At 46.4% G+C, this 23,308-nt stretch overlaps 1 protein-coding gene across 1 annotated transcript in view; it reads left to right on the top strand.

The window, feature by feature from the left end:
- LOC141172794 (uncharacterized) overlaps positions 1-23,308 on the top strand; it is a 99,961-nt gene that overhangs the window by 60,185 nt on the left and 16,468 nt on the right. Inside the window, exons 19-23 of the mRNA XM_073657314.1 lie at positions 5,435-5,767; positions 5,892-6,007; positions 7,689-7,780; positions 8,542-8,659; positions 8,924-9,037. Of these exons, the coding sequence (XP_073513415.1) occupies positions 5,435-5,767; positions 5,892-6,007; positions 7,689-7,780; positions 8,542-8,659; positions 8,924-9,037 (773 nt within the window). The remainder of the gene's footprint in view (positions 1-5,434; positions 5,768-5,891; positions 6,008-7,688; positions 7,781-8,541; positions 8,660-8,923; positions 9,038-23,308) is intronic.

The following is a 23,308-nucleotide window of genomic DNA, read 5'->3' as shown; positions in this document are numbered from 1 at the left end:
TTCGGACCCGAGGATAACTCTTGGGTGAGGTCAGATGATGTTTCCGCGTCCAGACTTATCAGAGCGTTTCACAGGAGATTTCCTGATAAGCCTGGTCCTAGGGGATCCGGAGGATCCTCTTAGAAGGGGGGGTACTGTTAGAACCTTGCTGTTAGGTTTTTTTTCCTTTGCTGGTCACATGACCTTGTTGGCCTATTTAATCCTGCTCCGCCCTTCTGGCTTTGCTGGACTTCATTGTATATCTACTTTCTAGCTAGCCTGTGCTCTGTATCTAACTCTGTTAGTTTGCTTGGTCTACGGACCTCTAGGTTCTATCTATTTTGTTTGTTCGTCTGTCTGCTACTATTTCTGTTAGGAGGTGTCCCATATTCCTCCCAGTCCTTAGTACTTCTAGGGATTCCCTCCCCAAATCTATAGGTCTCCGTACAGACTAGATTAGGACTTTAGCAGGTCTGATCGCAGGATCAGGTTCCCTGTTACATCGTAGGGATTCAGCTGAGTCTTATAGTAGGGACAGATCTCCTCTCTTTCCTTAGCTTTGGTAGCAGAACATAACAAGGGCTCCTCCTTGTGTGTCCAGCCAGGGCTCCCCCCCATTGTGTGTCCAGCCAGGGCTCCCCCCCCTTGTGTGTCTAGCCAGGGCTCCCCCCCTTGTGTGTCCATCCGGGCCCCCCCTTGCGTGTCCAGCCAGGGTTCCCCCTTGCGTGTCTAGCCAGGGTTCCCCCCTTGCGTATCCAGCCAGGGTTCCCCCCTTGTGTGTCCCGCCAGGGTTCCCCCCTTGTGTGTCCCGCCAGGGTACCCCCCTTGTGTGTCCCGCCAGGGTTCCCTCTTGTGTGTCCAGCCAGGGTTCCCCCCTTGTGTGTCCAGTCAGCTACCACCTTGTGTGTCCAGCCAGGCTACCCCCTTGTGTGTCCAGCCAGTCTACCCCCTTGTGTGTCTGTCCAGCTGGGCCCCCCCTTGTGTGTCCAGCTGAGCTCCCCTTGTGTGTCCAGCCAGGGTTGCCCCTTGTGTGTCCATCCAGGGTTCCCCCCCTGTGTGTCCAGCCAGGCTACCCCCTTGTGTGTCTGTCCAGCTGGGCCCCCCCTTGTGTGTCTGTCCAGCTGGGCCCCCCCTTGTGTGTCCAGCTGGGCCCCCCCTTGTGTGTCCAGCTGGGCCCCCCCTTGTGTGTCCAGCTGGGCCCCCCCTTGTGTGTCCAGCTGGGCCCCCCTTGTGTGTCCAGCTGGGCCCCTCCTTGTGTGTCCAGCTGGGCCCCCCCTTGTGTGTCCAGCTGGGCCCCCCCTTGTGTGTCCAGCTGGCCCCCGCCTTGTGTGTCCAGCCAGTGGGTCCAGACAATTACACACACACACACACACACACCTCTTACCTTCCTGCGCTCCCGTGCGGTGTCCTCCTTCTCCTGAGTTGCGCGCCTCCTTCACAGCAGGCGCATGACGATGACGTCATACGCCGGCCGGCGAAGGGAGACACGCAGCTTCAGCTGATTCACTGGGACGTGCGCCGCGGTGGTTCAGGTAATGAACGCTGCGTGCGCGCGTCCCTGCATACACTGTGCCTGCGCTTTTAAAGGGCCCGTGCCCCTTAAAACCGCAAAATTTTTTTTTGTTCTCTTCTCCCCCCTCTACTCTGCAGCAGGGGGCGGGGCCCACTGGGAAATTTCCCGGTATCCCGCCATCCCAGACCGACCCTGGGCCTAGGCCATTCCTGAACCGCCTGAACCTTCACAGGGTCCATCTCAAAGCCCTCGCTGGAGATAATGTAGCCCAAAAAACTAATTCTCTGTACAGCGAACTCACATTTCTCCAGCTTAGCAAAAAGCGAATTGTCAATTAATAGCTGTAATACCTCACGTACGCTCCGCCAATGAGACTCCAGATCCGGTGAATAAATCAAAATGTCATCCAAATACACAACCACATTTTTGCCGATCAAAGGTCTAAGGATGTCATTAATAAGATTCTGAAAAAATGCTGGAGCATTGGTAAGACCAAAAGGCATAACCAGATTCTCAAAATGACCCACAGGAGTGTTAAAAGCAGTCTTCCATTCATCACCCTCCTTCATGCGCAACAAATTGTATGCCCCCCGGAGATCAATTTTAGAGAACCACTTGGTCCCCACTAACTGGTTAAACAAATCAGGAATCAATGGCAGTGGGTAAGGATTGCGTACAGTAATTTTACTAATCTCACGAAAATCCAGACAAGGACGTAAACCGCCGTCCTTTTTTTTAACAAAAAAAAATCCAACAGCCACAGGAGACTTGGAAGGCCTAATGTGACCGGCGGCCAAGCTTGTCTGTATGTATTCCTCCAAAGCCTTTCTCTCAGGAATAGTAAGATTAAATAAACGACTTTTAGGAAGAGTCGCTCCAGGGACAAATTCAATGGTACAATCGTAGTCTCTATGGGGAGGCAAAATTTGTGACTCCTCCTCAGAAAAAACTCTCCAAAAATCCTGAATAGGTACAGGTAATTCCCCTTTTTCCACCGCAGCAATACGTCCGTTACAACACTTGTCATAACACTTAGGGCTCCAGGACTAAATTTCATTGGTAGACCAATCCAGTACAGGATTGTGCAATTTTAACCAGGGTAACCCCAAAACTACTGGAGAAGGCAAATTATTTAATACTACCAAATCCAAATTTTCTTGGTGAATACCATTAATAGTGAGGGGAAATTCACAGACCTTGTGAGTAACACTCTTCAAGGGGGAGCCATCGACAGAAACCACAGCAATAGGGGATGACAAAGGTTTGGGTTTTAATTTAAGTTTTTCCAAGAATCCCCCATCAATCACATTCAGAGTAGAACCACAATCCACAAATATCCGAAATTCAATTAATTCTTCCCGAGCAGCAGTAGTAGCAGGAAGAAATACCCCCTTAGTATTTAAACAGGCAATATGGGCGTAACTGACCTTTTTTTTTTCTTTGTTCATACGAAGCACACAGTTCTTAATAAAATGGTCAGATTTCCCGCAATAAAAGCACAAACCTTCAGAAGATCTGTGGTCTTTTTCCTGAGAGCGGGGTGCCATCGCCCCAATCTCCATCCGCTCTCCAATGTCATTACAGACCCTCTCAAGACTAGGAGCTGACATGGCAGAGGATTTACTCTCATTAACCCTTGCACGCAGTCTCCTGTCCACCCGTATAGCTAATTGCATTGCCTCCTGCAAGTTTCCAGGTGTGGGATAAGCAATCAGCAAATCCTTAACCCTTTCACCTAGCCCCGCAAGAAACAAACTTTTCAAAGCTGAATCGTTCCACCCCACCTGGGCAGACCACCGACGGAAGTGAGAACAATATTTTTCCACATTACCTGATCCCTGCCTCAAACGTCTCAATTCAGTCTCAGCTGATGAGACACGATCAGGATCATCATACAACAAACCCAAAGCAGAAAAAAAACTATCCACTGATCTAAAGCATGGATCACTAGGTTGGAGAGAAAAGGCCCATCCCTGAGGTTCTTTGCGCAAAAGTGACATTATGAACCAGAGGATCTGGGTCTCAAACGAAAATACAACAAACAAGCATTTTTAAAGGAAAAAACCTCTTGCTGATCACCAAAAAATAAATCAGGCAAACGTACCTTTGGCTCCACAAAATGTGCTCCAGAACAGCTACTCACGTGTTGTTGGAGCTCGGCCACCTCCAGAGAGAGTCCCTGCAGGTGTTGAGCCAAATCCTGAACCGACACCATGATGGAAACTGGAGGTCTTTCCTTAGAGATATTTTTGGGCTGGACTTACTGTTATGATCTGCTGCAAGCACTAAGGAAAGAAAGGAGATCTGTCCCTACAATAGAGCTAAGCTAGATCCCTACGATGTAACGGGGAACCTGATCCTGCGATCAGACCCGCTAAAGTCCTCGGCTAGTCTGTACGAAGACCTATAGATGCAAGGGAGGGATCCCTACAAGAACTAGGGACTGGGATAAAGTTGGACACCTCCTAGCAGAGATTGTAGCAGTAAAAGACAAACACACAACATAGAACATAAAGGTCCGAAGACCTAGCTAAACTGACTGAGAAAGGTAACTAAGCACCAGGCTAGCTTAAGAGTAGAAATTACAATGAAGTCCAGCAAGGCCAGGAGGGCGGAGCAGGATTAAATAGGCAAAAAAGGTCATGTGACCAGCAAGATAGAAAAAACCTAACAGGAGAGTTCTAACACGTAGCTTCTGTCACATTTCCAAAAAAAGCAAAGAGTCTCATCTTCAAGGTGCTGGGTTCATATTTTGGTATAGTACGGCATTCTCTCATCTTTTCCTGCTCCTGTCCTAAGCAATCCTATACCTCTTCTTATTCATCTAAACCAGCCCACAATCATCTCTGCTGGACTAATGTCATAATGGCTGCTAATGACTTTACAATAAATCTCCACCATTAGGCACAATTTTTTTTTTAAATATTTTTACCTAAATGTGTCCAAAAGGGTTTGCCAGTGAATTTCAGAATATAACCATTGCAATTGGAGTTTACTAATTCTAAAACAGAGCATCAGATCCCATACACAGACATAGATTCTCTAATATGTCTTTTGCTGCATAACTTGCCATCTTCTCCTTAGCAGTTGCGCAGTTCTTCGTCATCATCATTCTGCCAGCACTAAAGGTGCTGGATCTATTGTTCAATCACTTCCCAGCATGCATTGCTCCAGCCACTGTCCAGTGGCTTCCTTGCTCTGAACTGAAGGCTCACCTCTTTTCTTCAAAGTGAAAAATAGAAGACATATTACTGGAGGGGAGATATGTAGCACTGAGGTTGTTAACTCCAGTAATATAAACATAGAAAAAGTGTTCTAGCACACAAATTATAGACAGGGGTTAATCAGCCATATTTAGTGCTAGGGTGATTAAACACCTGCAGAAAGTGAGGAGGTCGTCAGAGGATAAATTCCCAGCCTTTCAGAGCATTTGGTGTGGGGAAGGCCTGGAAGCTCAAGCTCTGGAGCCTTGGTGTTAATGTTATGGAAGGCTAAACCTTGGGTTGTTTTGTTCCTGAAGTGGGCGGTTACCCGTAGCAACAAGGACTGTGACTGTGCTTGTGCCGTACATTATGTTTTGTTTTCCCTGTTAGGCCAGCAAGGCCGAGTTTGTTTTGCTAACGTTGCTGTGGTTTATGCGGTCCTCTTAATAAACCACAGAAGATTTAAAGAGACAGTGTTCCTGTGTCTACCTCTATGAGCAACCAAGTGAGCCGATCTACCACAATATACTATATAAATACTATATAAATATAATTATTGTGACATGAAAAATGGAAAAAATAAAAATCATCAAAAATTCTTAAAAATGTATATTTACCAAAAATCTGCTAAAAAAACCCCAAAAGATAAATTTCTGATAATAACACGTTTTCTATAAATCACTTAAACCACGTTTATTGCCGCAGCTCAGTTACTGTCTATTCCATTTTTGTTTTTCAGAGAAGCAGAAAAGCTTTGAGCCCAGCGTCACCATCGGAAGCCTTGTCCCCATGGACATGAGCCGGCTCTCCCCCCGTCAGTTAGTTGTGTTCCGGTTTGGCTCTGCTCTCCTCCATCTTGTATGTCATGGCTGCTCCCAGTTTCCTCTGCTTCTCCTGATAGCTCAGACAATCCCCAGAATCCAGAGTCCCGAGTGTCTGACGGATGATCTGCATCTCGGAGATTCCTATTATGATACAGAAAATCAAGCTTTGTTTGTGCCGTACCCGAGCCTGGACCATGTCGGGGAGCTGGCAGCGATCATTGTGCATGCAGTGGCACGGATCAGTACAGGTCAGTAATAGTCTAAAGCTTATGGAACAATGAAGTAGATATTATAATGTGAATACAACTTGTAACTTATTATTGGTCGCTTTTTAACATTTTGGCTGTTGCTTTGCTCTTTTGATTTTTTTAGGTCTGCATCAAACTCCTATTAAAAATGAATACATACAGCGCATGAATGGAGCCATCAAGGCGATATGCCGCTCTTTCTTTCATTCCTGGGGTGTGGAGAGGCCAGGGATGCGCACCGTAAGTGCTGTCAGTACACCCCAGAAGCTCCATGTCTGTGCTGATTGATGAGGAATGTGCATATTTGCAGACATCTAGTAATCGTCATACAGGATGTGTCCACTATACATGTGATAATGGTGGCGTCACTTACATATTTCTGCAGCTACGTACCTGACACTGATATATGAAGTTACTGCTAAAACAGCTCCTCAGGGAAGACCTTCCAAATAACTATTACTTCCTGATATAAGAGAATTTGGATTCGGAAAAAAAAACATTATGCTCTCGGGTATAGTATGATTTAAAAACACAAGCTGCGCTTTTCTCACCCTCCCCAGGTCCCACGCTGAGTCTTCGCCACTACTCCCAGTATGATATTAGTATATATTGTCTGCAGCACTGATATAACATTTGAAAACGCTGCAGTCAATAACTGAGCTCAGCAGCTTGTGCCGTCAACTCGTGCAGAGCTGAACTCTCAGCGCTGCAGACAATTACAGATCTGCAGCAGCGAACCAGGGGAGGGTTAGTAAAACGCAGGATTTTTTTTTTAACAAACTGCCGCTGGGAGGAAAGGAATTTTTATGAAACCAGAATATCCCTTTAAATTCTAAGTAGGTCCTGCGTCCCCAATGTATTTGACGCACCCCCTGGGCCGTGGGGTACCCGGAGCCGGGCCTTGTGGATGCTGGGGGGTTGTAGTCACCGTGGCGGTGACCCGGTCCGTGACCCAGGGCGGTCAAACCAGTGGCAGTCTTTTTGTGTGAGGTTAATGTCCGACTACGCCACCTGTGGATTGCAGTTATTAAGAACTGCCGCTGCGGAGCAGGCCGCTGAAGCTGGTGGTGTGTGCAGCAAGGTGATGTGACTTCCCACGGGAAGAGTGTAGCTTTAGGGCAGCGTGTATGGATGATGGTGGTAGTGGTGCGAAGCAGCAATAGTAACGACACAGAGTCTTTGCAGTGCAGTCCCAGGGTCTTTACTGATGGCGAATATGAGGGCCCCAACGGGAGTACCGGCTAATGATGAAGGCCTGGTCAGTCTGAGAACAAACGCAGAGTCCCTCTGGTCAGGCGGAGTTGTAGGCCTGCCGTTCTGACCGTACTCTTTGGCTATCCTGCTGTAGTCGTGTGGTAGCCCAAGTCCCTGAGTGTAACGTGTAGTGCTCACCCGTATGGCTGGCGACTCGGGCCCTTTGTCTTCCTCGCTCCTCTGTGGCGGTACCGGTCCCTTTCGTGTGGCTGAGCCTCCGAGCTTCTGGTGGGCCAGGAGACCTGAAATCCCCTGCCTTGTGGTTTCTGCTGCTGGGTGTGTAACCCCCACAGCCTCGGACTCCGGTGTCCGGTTCTCGGTGTCACTGGCCAGGACGAGCTCTTCCAGCTCCAGTCCCTGGCTCTCTGCTCCTCGTGTCTACCGAGCGCCTCACTCTGCTACTGCTTTGCTACTACTCTACTAACCCCGCCCCAGATCCAGTTTATAAAGGGCAGGATCCTCCCCTCCCTGGTCTGGGGCAGAAGGTGTTGCATGCAAAGTGTTCCTAACCAGGGAACTCCCGCTTGTTCTCAGACATGGTATTGCTACCACTGTGGCGACCAGACCCTCTGGGGTGCCACATATTCAATGAGAAAAGGATTTTACTGTAAGTACTAAAATCCATCTACTAACTATATTTTCTGTAATTCTCACATTCTCCTTCCAGGGCGTTGGAGAAGCAAATCCTGACATGAAAACCGCAATCAGAGACCTTCTGATGATACACAAATTACCGGATCAATCCCACACGCAGAGAAGGTAGGGACCACGTTCTGTCCATGTGAAATCCATCTCCGTTAAAGGGCTTGTCCACCACTGGACAGCCTTTTCTTAACTTTAAAGTGTTGCACATGTCATAAAGAAAACCATATACTTACTTACAAAAAAAAACACATGCATCTAGGACTGGCGCCGTTTCTCTTGCGATTCAAGAAGGTTACGTGGCATTGTAATGTCACCTAACCACTGCCGCCAGTCACCAGCTTCTGATCGTCTGCAGCATTCACAGTTTAATCTGATGGAAGTATGAAGGCTGCATCAGCTGATTGACATTACAATGTCACATGAACCCCCAGGAAAGGCAACATCTCAGGAGGAATTTTTTTATGTTACGTGGGTCACTTCAGTTTAATTGCTGAGCTTGAGCTCATACGCAGCCAGTCCAAACAAGCAGAGCTGCAGTGTAAAGCATGAGGAAGAGAACAGCAGTCTGAGCCTCTGATGAGACTGGAGATGGGTTTTCAGTTTGCACCATACTTTAATGGAGATTACAGCTGAGTCTGAGTCACCAATCTAAATAAAGCAGGACACAAAAAAATAAAAAAAATTCATCTTCGTTGATATAAAGGCCTCTAGGTGGCGCTGATCATTAGATGTCTATGCAAGATACACTACATCTCCACGGGGTAGCTGTCATGGCTGCCCCACTTGTTACTCACCATCAATAAAACTTTCCAGCTTTATATAACTACTGCCATCATCTGCCGGGTCATTTCCTTCCCCACGTTTTCTTTTATCAGCTGTGAATTTTACAGCAAGTTTAGAAACCAGAGAATCATGGAGAATGTTTTTGTGAGGAATTCTGGACGCCTTCGAGAAAACCCCAAAGAGGAATATTCAGAGAAGACGGCCACAAAGGTGAGCCATTAATATCCATTACATCCTGTATGGGGGCACAATGAGAGACAATGTGGGATGAAGTGACAATGGGAAGTGCGGGTGGTGTAGTCCCTATACTAGAGTGGCCGTCATGTCGGTGTTTGCCATGAGGGCCCATAGCCACTTGCACCAGCCTTCAGGTCAGCAGGTAATCGTGTACAGTATCGGTCTATTCACAGTTCAAGATCCTCCTGTAGAATAAAGTATCTGTCCTCTACCATTGATACCTGTATTGTGTGGCAGGAGGCGGCGATAGACGCTCTCAATGAAGAATTCCTCAAGCTGGTAACACAAGCAGTGGAAAACCAGAGAGAGTCCAGAGACCTGAGTGTCCGTCCAGAGGGCCATCCGTCTGTGGTAAGTTCTGTGCTGACCGTCACATGGTGCTGTAATTGCTGCAGGCATTGAACAAGCAGGGAATGTTGGGAGAGTTTAGCTCTGAAGCCTGCAGAATTGTGACTGTAGATCTGGAGAATAAAACATATGACCCTATATCTTCGATGTCTGATGGCCACCCATTAAGCCTTCAGCAGTATCTCCTCACCTCCTCATTAGTGTTGAGCGAGTATGTTCTGTTAACCCTTTCGCCGAGTATGCTCAGGCGAGCACCGAGTATTTATAGCTGCTCGGTGATATGGTTGAATCACTCCCGTGTGCATGATTTGCAACTGTTTGACAGCTTTATTACATGTGAGGAATGTGTAAGAAATAGACATTCCTCACATGTAATAAAGCTGCCAAACAGTCGCAAATCATGCACACGGGAGCGATTCAAACATAACACCGAGCAGCTATAAATACTCAGTGCTCGCCTGAGCATACTCGGACAGAACATACTCGCTCAACACTACTCCTCATACATGTGTGGAAAGAGGAGAAAGACGCTGCCAGACGCCTGGCGGCCACTTATCTACTGGGGGATTAAAGGATCACGCTTATAAATTCCTACTGCCTATCCTTGATCTCCTCCAACATCATCCATCGTGGGGGGCGAGTTGGGAGACCGCCATATACATTAGATATCAGCATATTCGGCTGTTTTTGATCTGAAGTCGAGGGGGAGTTTTGGGTTAAGGTAAGTATTTCAGTGCATTTTACTATTTATTTAACTTGTACATTAACTTGTACATTATTTTTGTGCCACATCTTCCCTTTGGAGGCCCAGATGTGGAGGCCTCTTGATACTTGGTGCTGCACGCTCCTCTACCTAAACACACTGAAATGCACCATCCCCAGAAACCTGCTCTCCTCTTGTTTGTCTTAGAAAGTTGCAAAACTTTTCACAGTTGATTAAGATCTCTATTTCATCTAGGGAGGGGAAACCTTTATTATTTAGTTCCAGAGGCTGAAAACCCAGATCTTATCCTGTGCAGATAACTTATCGCAGCCTTTTGCTACCTCCTGCCTCTTATTAACCCCTTAGTGATGGAGCCAATTATGTCCTTAATGACCAAGCCAAATTTTACAATTCTGACCACTGTCACTCTACGTGGTAATAACCCTGGAACGCTTCAAAAGTTCCCACTGATTCTGAGATTGTTTTTTTTTCGTGACATATTGTACTTCAGGATAGTGGTAAAATTTCTTTGATATGACTTGCATATATAGTTGTGAAAAAAAAAACGGAAATTTGTCAAAAATGCTAAAAAATTTTCAAACTTTGAATTCTTATGTCCTTAAATCAGAGAGCTATGTCACACACAAAATAGTTAATAAATAACATTTCCTTCCCACATGTCTACTTTACATCAGCACAATTTTTGCAAGAAATCTTTTTTTTTTTGTTAGGAAGTTATAAGGGTTAAAAGTTGACCAGCGATTTCTCATTTTTCCAACAAAATTTACAAAATCATTTTTTAGGGACAACACCACATTTGAAGTGACTTTGAGGGGTCTATATGACAGAAAATACACAAAAGTCACACCTTTCTAAAAACTGCACCCCTCAATGTGCTCAAAACCACATTCAAGAAGTTTATTAACCCTTCATGTGCTTCACAGGAACTGAAGCAACGTAGAAGGAAAAAATTAACATTTAACTTTTTTCAGAATAATTTTAAGTCAGATCCCAATTTTATTATTTTCACAAGGGTAACAAGAGAAAATGGACCACAAAATTTGTTGTACGATTTCTCCTGAGTAAGCCGATACCTCATATGTAGGGGAAACCACTGTTTGGGCACACGGCAGGGCTCGGAAGGGAAGGAGCGCCGTGTGACTTTTTGAGCGCAAAATTACCTGGAATCTAGAGCGGATGCCATGTCGTGTTTGGGGAACCCCTGATGTGTCTAAACAGTGGAAACCCCCCCACAAGTGACCCCATTTTGGAAACTAAACCCTTCAAGGAACTTATCTAGATGTGTGGTGAGCACCTTCAACCCCAAGTGCTTCACAGAAATTTATAACGTAGAGATGTGAAAGTAAAAGGTCAAACTTTTTCCACAAAAATTATCTTTTAGCCCCAATTTTTTTTATTTTCACAAGGATAACAGGAGAAAATGGTCCCCAAAAATTGTTGTGCAATTTCTCCTGAGTACACTGATACCCCATATGTGGGGAAAAAAACACTGTTTAGGCGCATGGCAGCGCTCTGAAGGAAAGAAACACCCACAAGTGACCCCATTTTGGAAATTACACCCCTCACTGATTTTATCAAGGGGGATAGTGAACATTTTGAACCCAGAGTTACGACACAGAATTTGATAACATTAAGTCGTCATATTGAATATGTTGTCATTAGTGTTGAGCGCAAGTGCTCGCTACTTGAGTTTGCATCGGTTGCTCAGGTGCGCGAGTCCCTGCCCCGCATGTTTCGCGCCTGTTAGACACCCAAAAAAAAAGCATGCAGGGATTGCAATATACATTAGCATGTATTTTTTTTTTTGCTCTATAGCAGCCGCAAAACATGCAGGCGGGTACTCGAGCACCCGCAATACTCATTATCTACCCGAGCACCCGATGCAAACTCAAGTAACGAGCACTTGCACTCGACACTAGCTGTCATATCGTCATCTTTTTTTTCTTTTCTTTACTTTTGAAAAAATTTCAACCCCAACTCGAACACAACCCCAACACAATCCTAACCCTAACACAGCACTTAACCCTAATCCAACCCTAACCCCAACTCAACCCTAACACATCCCTAACCCAACCCTAACTGCAAAGAATGGAAAAAAATATATTTTTTTATTTTATCATTTTTATCTAACTAAGGGGGTGACAAAGGGGAATTTGATTTATTATTTTTTGCTTTTGATCACTGTGATAGGGTCTATCACAGGGATCAAAAGGAACCAATAGGGAAAATTCCCTATTGTTGCCAGGTACAGGCCGGCAGACCTCGGCAGGCGCACTGCGCGTGCACCTTCCATGTTCTTTGACAGGAAGAAAACGGAGGGCCGGTGGACAGATCAGGAGGTCTGATGGTAGAGGTACCGGGTGGGCTCGGGGAGCTTCATTTCTCTCTCCTTCTGACATGTATATCATGTCAGAAGAGAGAAAAATAATTTTTATCACGGGCACACATTTTTTTTTGTGATCACCGTTATTCACTGAATAACAGTGATCGGGGACCGGAAAAAAACAGCCCTGATCATGTTGTCCAGGATCTCAGCTGTTGTCCGGAGATTTTCTGACGCTGGGGGGGCACTACACTGTTATTCCTCAGCGACATTAAACAGCGGCGCTGAGGAATGGGTACGCTTGACGACCGCCGTGAAAAGGCGTATCGGCGGTTGTTAACCCCTTTATGACCTGTGCCGTAATAGTACAACGCACGTTAGATCCCCCTGTTTGGTGCGGGCTCTGACGCTGAGTCCGCACCTTTCCGGGCACTTGACAGCTGATCTGTACAGCTGACATGCTCCCCTAACAACCGCGGGTGGAATCGCGATCTAGCCGCAGTTGTTAACTAGTTAAATGCTGCTGTCAATCTCTGACAGTGGCATCTAACTCGTGCTTCCTGGAAACGCGTCACTGGCTCCATCCATCGGCGACCCCGTCACATGATCGCGGGTTGCCGATGGGTTGGCGCTCATAGCAAGTGAGCAATTCTGCTACACACAGGTGATCTGATCATCGCCTGTGTGTAGCAGAGGCAGTCAGACAAGTGCAGCTTCTAGTCTCCCATGGAGACTATAAAAGCATTCAAAAAGTAAAAAAAAAAAGGTTTTGCTCCATTCAAAATAAAACAATAAAAAAAAAAAATCACATATACACATATTTGGTATTGCCGCATTCATAATCTCCCGATCTATCAATAAAAAAAAAATAAATAAATTTTATCGGTAAGCAGCGTAACGAGAAAAAAATACAAAACGCCAGAATTACGGGTTTTTTTGGTCACCGCTACATTGCAATAAAATGCATAACGGGCGATAAAAACATCAGATCTACCCAAAAATGGTATCAATATAAACTTCAGCTCAGCTCGCAAAAAATAAGCCCTCACCCGGCCCCAGATCCCAAAAAATGGAGACCCTACGGGTCTTGGAAAATGGTGCCATTTTTTTTTTTAACAAAGTTTGGATTTTTTTTTTTTCACCACTTGAATAAAAAAGAATCTATACATGTTTGGTGTCTACAATAATGACGTGGAGAATCATAATGGCAGGTCAGTTTTAGCATTTAGCAATTTCAGTTTTAGCATTTTAGCATTTAGCAATTTCACGGCACTTGCAATTTTTTTCCCGTTTTCCAGTACACGATATGGTAAAAACAATTGTGTCGTTCAAAAGTACGACTTCTCCCTCAAAAAATAAGCCCTCACATGGCCATAATGACCAAAAAAAATAAAAAAAATTATGGCTCTGGGAATAAGGGGAGCAAAAAACGAAAACGGAAAATGGCCCGGTCATTAAGGGGTTAAGGAGTTAAAGTTTTGCCGGGCTGGGCACTGTATTTAACTGAGTAGTAATGATTGTTTTTTTACAGCTTCTAGAAGTTTTCCACAAGATCACAACTCTTTATCTGTGCTGGAAAACAGCCAAAAGGATCTTTTATGGCAACTCCAGGTTTTACAGAGTCATAATCTCCTGTGTAACCTGAACAGCCCAAAGAAGAACGGTGAACACCACAATGTCCTGTGATGGGCGATAGGAACATCCGTATAAACAAGCTTTAAAGTGCAGAGACTGGAACCAATAAAAGCTGTACAAACAGTCAGAAACAAAGCGGGTCATAAAAATACGTGTACATGCTATGTATAGGTTACAGCAGAAATAATCAGATTAATTAAAATATAACTTTTAATGGATCATTAAAAATATCTCGGTGGGGTCTGGCCAGCTGTTAAGATGAGGACGGATCTAGTGAGAGCTCCGCACTGAACTCGATGTACTATTTATAATCCTGCCGAAATCTGGGTGAGAAAAGTATCCAGGGATACCTTACATCGTGGGCTTCCTGGCGAGTGACATTAAGAACAGAAAGAGGCAATCCGTGGCAGTTGAGAAGCTCCGGGAGACACAAAATGGCGCCGGGCCCTCGGCACAACAACAGGGGGAGGAGGAGGCGGCGCGCGATGGCACCGAGGGTGATGTACTACAGGAAGAACCTGAGCTGACGCTGAAACAGGTCTCTACTCAATTTCTGGCTGCCATACAAGCTCCTACTCTGTCTCTCACCGGCAAAATCGATGAGGTAAAAATAGATGTGGGGCTGCTGAGATCTTCAAAACCTGTGAGAGTGGGTGAAGGAAGCTGAGACCAGAGTATCTGCGCAGGAGGTGACGCGCCCCCTGGGCCGTGGGGTACCCGGTGCCGGGCCGGTAGATGCTGGGGGGGATATCACGGTGGCTGGCCCGGTCCGTGACCCAGGGCGGTCAATAAAAAAGGGGGATGATTTATAGGGGATTTTGTAAAAGAGTTCGTGACGCCACCTGTGGAATGCGGATAAAGGGAGCCGCCGCTGCGGAGCAGTCCTCTGGAGCTGGTGTTACGGCAGCAGGGATGGTGTGGCTCTCCACAGGTAGAGCTAGCTCCAGGGCAGTGTAGGGGTAGATGGTGGATGCTGGTGAGAGACGGCAGGACGGTCCCAGAGGAAAGACGGACACTCACATGGGGGTAAGCTTCAGTACCTTTACTGGTGATGATGCAGGCACGGTCCAGGGTACTCCGGGCGAAGGGTGCACTTTTGGACTCTCCCCAATGAGTGGGTGTAGGGCCTCCTGATCCGTTGCTTCCTCTAGCTAAGCTTCTGACCTGCCTGGAGCTAGGCCTAGCTTGGTTACTGTTTCTCTCTTGCACCTGCTGACCTGGTGGTAGGGCCTTCTCTTGGAGATCACTCTCCCTGGTTGCTGGGGCCTCCGTGACTCCTAGCCCTGGTACTGTAGTCAGCGTTAGGCAAACCTGGGACCTGTAGTCCTCCAGGGGTTCCGGTAGTCCCTACTGGGTGTAAAGAGTCCCTGTAGGCGCGGACCCGGTGTCCGGTAAATATACCGGTGTGAGCTTGGTATGCTCCTCTGCCCCCCTTGCTACTTCTTCCTTCTCCTCTCGCCTTCGGCCCACTCAAGGCCCTCACTAGGCCTTCACACGTGCTGTAGGCCAAGGCTCGCCTAAGCACAGCAGCCAGCGTGCTGCCTCTTCGCTGCTCTCTGCTCACAGACTGAACTCTGACTGAGCTCCAAACTAAACTGAGCTGCCTGGCTCCACCCTCCCTATATATATCCCTATCAGGGCTCCGTCTGCTGGTCTGAGGTGGAGGTGTGTGAATGTGTGAGGGCCTCTTGGGGAGAAGTCCATCCATGCACCCTTCTGGGTTCTGTGGCACCAGTGCGTAGCAGGGCGCCACAGAGGACTCGTTGGCTTCTGTGCCGGGTAAGCTCTCACACCTTGAAAAAGCTGCCGATATGTGGTCACAGAGGCTCTGCCGGAATAATTTAAGGATTTTGGGTTTTCCTGAACGTGCTGAAGGCAGGGACCCCTGCACTGTTATGGAGAATTGGATCAAATCTACTTTTCCGGACTCCAACCTTTCATCTGCATTTGCCATAGAGCGTGCCCACCATGTCCTGGCATGTCCACATACGCCAGGTGCCCAGCCCAGACCCCTGCTGGCTCGTCTGCTGAGCAACAGGGATAGACGCCTTCTTAGGTGCTGCACGTCACAAGGGCCTGATCATTTATAACAACTCTACTGTCGTGCTTTTCCCGGATTTCTCTGCCGCTTTACAGAAGACAAGAGCTGCATTCATGAACGTTAAAAAACGTTTGAGAGATGCAGATTCCTTACTCTACGGCATTCCCTGCCTGATTACGGGTATTACAAGAGGATAAACCTGTGTTTTTTCAGTCTCCTTCAGAAGCAGATGATTGGTTGAACTTGATTAAATGCACAAAATGTCGCTAAAACAGGGGATCTGCTGGACATCATGATGGACCTCTAGGTCTCTTGACTTTTTATCCCCAGGGTCCCTTATACCATCTACATGCTGGAGCGGATACAGTACCAGTGACATTTCATTTGTATGGGCTCATGCCCGCTCTGTGGGGGATGCAAATATGAGTTTTTTATATTTAAAGTTACATATATTACCAAACACCTTTATTACATATCAGTATCTCTTTTTTGTCTTGCCCTTTGCCTTTCTCCCTCCCCTTCCTTCATACCATGTGAAGTGCCTCTGTAAGAGTATACATGTATATAGTTTTCTATTATCCTGTATTGCCTAAGGGAATACACCATCTCAATCAATATTTTGCTTAGTAACTGAGCTATAGTCTGTATTGTATAGTTGGTTCTTACTATTGTAGACTATCCCCGTTTATTTTCTGATTTAGGCAACGTTAATGGTACATGGTCTATAAGGCACCTAGTTTCTTTGCCCGAAGGGTATAGTTATATTCACGTTGCTCTAATAAGAGCTTTAAGTTAGTATAAGTATAGGGCATTGTTTTAGCATCTGGTACTTTGATTTATAACATTAAGTGTACTGTCTTGGAACGTTGGAGGCCTTGATAACCCCAAGAAACGCAATGCTGTTTTTTCTCAAATGAGGAAATCTAACTCTCAAATTATCTGAACTCTCAAATTATCTGTCTGCAGGAGACCCACCTGCAATGTTCAACCCTCAGATTACTCAATAAGCCATGGATACAATACTCGGTCCATTCAGTTCATACCTTGCACTCTAGAGGTATTTCTATTCTAGTTCACAAATCAATTAGATGGGAACCAGGGGTTATCCAAAGAGATCCAGATGTTCGATATATACAGTGGTGTGAAAAAGTGTTTGCCCCCTTTCTGATTTCTTATTCTTTTGCCTGTTTGTCGCACTTAAATGCTTCAGATCACAAAACAAACTTAAATCTTAGACAAAGATAACCCAAGTAAATACAAAATGCAGTTTTTAAATGAAGATCTTTATTATTAAGGGAAAAAGAAATCCAAACCTTCAGGGCCCTGTGTGAAAAAGTGATTGTCCCCTAAACCTAATAACTGATTAGGCCCTCAGCAGCAACAGCTGCAATCAAGCATTTGTGATAACTGCCAATGAGCCTTTACAACGTTCTGGAGGAATTTTGGCAAAATTGTTGTAATTCAGCCACATTGGAGGGTTTCCGAGCATGAACCGCCTTTTTAAGGTCATGCCACAGCATCTCAATCGGATTAAAGTCAGTACTTTGACTAGGCCACTCCAAAGTCTTCATTTTGTTTTTATGAAACCATTCAGAGATGGACTTACTGGTGTGTTTTGGATCATTGTCCTGCTGCATAACCCATGTGTGCTTCAGCTTGAGGTCACGAACAGATGGCTGGACATTCTCCTTCAGGATTTTTTGGAAGACAGCAGAATTCATGGTTCCATTTACCACAGCAAGTCTTCCATGTCCTGAAACAGCAAAACAGCCCCAGACCATTACGCTACCACCACCATATTTTACTGTAGGTATGATGTTCCTTTTCTGAATCGCTGTGTTACTTCTACTCCAGATGTAATGGGACATACACCTTCCAGAAAGTTCAACTTTTGTCTCTTCAGTCCACAGAGTATTCTCCTAAAAGTCTTGGTGATCATCAAGATGTTTTCTGGCAAAACAAGCCATCATTTTCTTTTTCCTCAGCAGTGGTTTTTGTCCTGGAACTCTGCCATGCTGCCATTTTTGCCCAGTCTCTTTCTTATGGTGAAGTCATGAACACTGAACTTAACTGAGGCAAGTGAAGCCTGCAGTTCTTTGGATGTTGTTGGTCTTTTGTGACCTCTTGGATTAGTTGTCGCTGTGCTATTGGGGTAATTTTGGCCAGCCGGACACTCCTGGGAAGGTTCACCACTGTTCCATCTTTTCACCATTTGTGGATAATGGCTCTCACTGAGGTTCACTGGAATCCCAAACCTTTAGAAATGGCTTTATAACCTTTTCCAGACAAATAGGTCTCAATTACTTTGTTTCTCATTTGTCTCTGAATTTCTTTGGATCGCAGCATGCTGTCTAGCTTTTGAGGCTCTTTGGTCTACCTCACTTTGTCAGGCAGGTCCTATTTAAGTGATTTCTTGATTGAGAAAAGGGGTAGCAGTAATCAGGCCTGTGTGCGGCTAGGGAAATTGAACTCAGCTTCCCAAAGATGTGATAAACCACAGTTAATTTATGTCTTAATGGGAAGGGGGGGCAATCACGTCTTCACACAGGGCCTGTAGGTTTGGATTTCTTTTTCCCTTAATAATAATGACCTTAATGTTTCCTTGTGTTATTTTTGTCAAATATTTACATTTGTTTTGTGACCTGAAATATTTAAGTGTGACAAACATGCAAAAGAATGAGACCAGGAAGGGGGCAAACACTTTTTTCACACCACTGTATTTGTTCAAGCTTGTATTGAATCTCAGCTTTGTGTTATTTTGGGATTATATTTCTCCCCCCAACCCCACCCCGATCAATCTGTTATATGAAGTGGCGAAATTTGCTGCGTCCTTTCCACAAGCTATTATACTATGTATGGGAGACTTTAATCTGATAATTAATCCAGAACTAGATAGACTTGGGACTTCTTATAATTCTATTCCACAAAATGTCCCTACTTACCTTCGGGTTATTCTTGAAGGAGGTTGGCTGGTATGATGTCTGGCGCCTCCATAATCCAGTTATAAAGGAGTTTACCTGCTTCTCCCCTGGGAAGAATTCAAATCACATATTGATTTTATATGTGGAAACCCTAAAGCATTTTCGGTTCTAGTAACCATTACCTAGAGCCATTTCAGACCATTACCCCATATTGGCTCAGTTTAACTTGAGTTTTAGTGTTACACAAAGATCTATTTGTAAAATAAAACGTCTTTGGCTTTCATTATTCGGCTCTCATGATCAAAACCCAGATCCGATTGATGTCATCTTAATAACTCAATACTGGACACATTCTCAAGTTATTATCAAAACTTATATAAATCTAAATTAACGCAGTCAGCAGAGGATATACAAATATATCTTAATGATATTAAATTTCCACAATTAGTGGAGGAACAACGGGAATTGTTAGAAGCTAAGATCTCTATGATGGAACTGGAGGAAGCGCTCTCTGACATGGCCTAGGGTGAATCCTCAGGCCCAGACGCACTGCCTCTTGAGATATTTACCCAGTATAGAAAAGAAATTCTTCCCCACCTATTGAAAGTGTTTGATGCTTCTTTCGAGTCGAGCATTTTGCCGGACTCATTCTATGAAGCGCCGATTGTCTTAATATTAATATTAAAAGCTGTAGCATCTGCGTCTCTGCCTCCTGTCGGGCAGAGACGCCGTTCCCCTCACCACCGCGGTCCCGGTCCGGCGTCCTCCAGTTCCCCTGCTGCTGCTGTTGCGCTTGCTGCGCGCAGCTTCCCGGGCACTGCACTTAGGGAGCGTGCTCTCCCTCCCTCTTAAAGGGGCGGTGCGCACCATCCTGAAGAGTCCCCGGCCAATTCTCTATAAAAATCTTAAGGCTAATATCCATTTGAATGGTATAATTTCTGATTCCTTTCCATTATATTAGAAGTACCCGACAAGGATGCCCCCTCTCCCCTCTGCTGTTTGCGTTGGCAATGCAGCCTTTGGCCATTAGAATCAGATCGGATGAAATCTTTAGAGGAGTAGAGCATAGATCAGTAGAGGATCGTCTGGCACTGTATGTGAATGACCTGCTCTTGTTCAATTCTTCCCCAGACTCTGCTACTCATAGAGCTATAAAGCTTATCAACCTTTACGGGTGGTTTTTCAGGCCTCTTGATAAATTGGACAAAATCCACCGAAATCCACTTACTAATAAGAAGCTGATTCCTATCCATAGATTGGCTTGTAGAGTGTGGAAAGAGGCCAAAAAAATATTTAATTATAATGGTCCCCCTATAGAGTCACCTCTGTTATTCGATTCAAATCGTTCAATAAAACTAGCTAAAACAAAAAAAAAGTGCCAAGTAGTGATTGAAAAATAACTGGTCACCAATCAATGTTTTTCCACCGTATGTTCAGGATCGCCTTTCTACTGTGGACGCAAATATTAACTTCCAATCATAATATAACTGTGTCCCAAAGAAAGGGGTGGTAGTGAAACCTGATTAAACAAAAATAGGATCCCAAGCTTACCCACCAATTGGGAACGTGTGTTTTTTAGACTAAGGGGTTTCAAAGCCTAGCAAGAGATCTTTTTCACTGTCATATCAGCATAGTCATAACACCACCGGTATTAACAACTCAATTAAAAAGTCTCGGCTCATATTTGTTTGATCCCCAGCCAAGTACAATGACAATATGATATAAGGTGAAGGATTACACGTGCCTATGATTGGCAGTAATTAGTGTTCCAGTAACAATAGGGAGAAATGACAAACACTTACCCACCCTATGCAGCAATAATATAATAATTGTCTCAGTCCTGGCATTTCACCCCACCAAGGTAACGGGGTCAATCTAGAACATGCTCATACTGTTTTATTAATCCTTTACCTTATATCATATTGTCATTGTACTTGACTAGGATTCAAACAAATACGAGCCGAGACTTTTTAATTGAGTTGTTAAAAATTAATGGGATTGGTGACCAGTAATTTTTGAATCACTATTTGAGCACTTGGCACTTTAATGAGATATTTTTCATGATTCATTAAGTTATATTTGAATTAATCTGATTATTTCTTCTGTAACCTATTAGTTTATGCAAATCAGATATTCTTCTCACTTTTTGCCTCAGCTGTATATTTGTACATGTCTGTTGTGATCAGGACAAAACTCAAAATAGTTTGGTGTCTATTGAAGCTCGTATGTGCTGGTGTATCACCCCAGGCCTGGATGCCACAAACATTTAAGGCTGTGTCTGAGAGCAGGAGGGAGGTTCTCTGGTCAGGGACCATTAGCATGCAGCACCTCCTGTCCCCGGCCAGTAGGGGGAGCAGGCTGCCCCTATAAAAGCTGGTACTGAGGGCAGGGTTAGGGAGACCAGGACCCACTTCTGAAGCTTCCAGAAGGGTTCCCAGAAGAGAGGGACAGGTCAGCCGCAGCTGAGGAGTCCAGGAGGCATAGGAGGAACAGCAAGCCAGGGACAGAGGCGATGAGAGCCGGTCCTGGCAGAGAGAGAACTACACAACCGGACACTGGGGTCCGAGGCTGTCAGGGTTGCAAGTCCTGCAGCAGATAACCAACCCGCAAGGGATTTCAGGTTCCTTGGCCTGAGAAGCCTGGAGGCTCCGCCACACAGATGGACCGGTACAGCACGGAGAAGCTACAGGTACCTAAGGCCCGAGTCGCAAGCCATACAGGCGTAGTACACGGCCAGCTCAGGGACGTGGGCTATCACACCACTGAAGGGGGAGATAGTCAGCGAGGGCAGAGAGAGAACGGTAGGCCTACCCACTCACCCTGACCAGTGGAGCTCGCCCGAATGCCCTCAGACACCCAGGTCCATTCCTACCCTGTACTCCTGGTGGGTCAGTGATAAGATCTGCAGTAAAAGACCCTGGACTGCATTATTGGACTCTGTGTGATTCCTGTTGCGCCTGCACCATCACCCCCCAGCATCCTATTACACTGCCCTGAGGCTGCACTCTTCCCTTGGGGAGTTATCCTATCCCTGTGCTGCACATCTACACCAGCCTCAGCGGTCTGCCTTGCAGCGGCGGTCCTCCCTGACCGCAATCCATGGGTGGCGTAGTCGGACTTTCAAAACCTACAAATACACTGTCACAGCATTTGGTCTGACCACCCTGAGCCACGGGACCGGGTCGCCACTACTACTCCCAGCATCGCCCTGAAGCCCGGTTCCAAGTGCCCCACGGCCCAGCGGGCGAGTCAGCTTTGGCGTAGTCGGCAGGATTGTGACCAACCCGTCACAAACGGGTATTGCGCGCCTGAAAAAGACTGAACACGTACCTTAAAAAGAGGTTTCCCGCCATCCGGAGCCGTTTCCCGCCATCTTCGGTCGTCTCCCGCCATCTTCAGTCGTTTCCCGCCATCTTCAGCCATTTTCCCGCCATCGGATGCCATCTTCAGGACGCCGCGCAGGAAGAAGAGGGGCGTGGACGTCCAAACCGCGTGAGACCTGAGGCCCCGTCCTACGCACCGACGCTGCGCAAGGTCCTGGAAGGAGAGAGAGCGACGCTGATGTCACCAGGACGCGACGCAAGGTCCTCGCACGGAGCAGCACCAGCGGAGCCGCGGCCTATGGAAGAGGATCAACGGAAGGTAGGCCACGATTAACTAGGGGGGAGGAAGATGACGGACGCGGAGGGACATTCTACCACCAGCGTGGCTGCAGCAGCGGTGATGCCGTTCTCCATGCCCTACATCCCCGGAGCAGCCTGGCTGCCCCAATACTCAGGGGAATCCCATACCCTAACTGACTTTAGGGAAAGACTGCACAGTTTATTTAAAGTTTATCCCCTGACAGAAGAACAGAAAGTGAGCATTCTAACGGGGCAGCTCACCGGTGCAGCCCAGCGGGAAGTGAAATCATGGTCAGATGAGGAGAAAAGGACTCTAAAGGACATTCTGACCCGGGTGCGGAGTACCTTTGACACCCGTACCTCAGCAGAAATCAAAATGCGGTTCTATGGCTGTAAGCAGCGGGCCCAGGATAGTATCAGAGACTATGCCTTGAACCTGCAAGAAGCCCTGAGAGCTATCAAACAAGCTGACCCTGGTAGCGTGCAGGACACTGATAAACTGTTGACTGACCAGTTCATAGAAGGTCTGCTGTCCAGCGCCCACAGGACTCAGCTGCACCTCATGGCCCTACAGAACCCCGATTTGACTTTTGCGCAGTTCAAGGATAGGGCCATCCGGGTGCTCAGAGAACCCGCACCAGGTGGCGCTGTAGCTTCCCGGCGCCCTGCCATCACTTACCATCAGGGGGCAGCGCCCTACCCCGCAGACCTTGTGGGGGCTGATGCACAGGCCCTAAATCCATCCCAGCCTGCAGCCCTGCACCATCAGGTCCAGGAGCTAACAAAGAGTGTGGCTGCATTGACCAGGACCGTACAGTCGTTGCAGGTGGAACCGTCAAGACCAATCGAACTGGCTTCGAGTCCGGAGGATGTCCCATGGCGTCGACAGAGGAGGATCCCGCTGTTCAGAGGGAGGCCTGCCGACCGCTACACTGAGGATGGACAGCCGATTTGCCGCCGTTGCAGTCAGCCAGGACACATAGCAAGGTACTGTACTTTAAATGGGT

Source organism: Phyllobates terribilis, unplaced genomic scaffold, assembly GCF_046119375.1.
Source record: "Phyllobates terribilis strain yellow unplaced genomic scaffold, ASM4611937v1 Scaffold_12__6_contigs__length_324123572, whole genome shotgun sequence".
Taxonomy (NCBI): domain Eukaryota; kingdom Metazoa; phylum Chordata; class Amphibia; order Anura; family Dendrobatidae; genus Phyllobates; species Phyllobates terribilis.
This window is presented reverse-complemented; position numbering and strand designations above follow the sequence as displayed.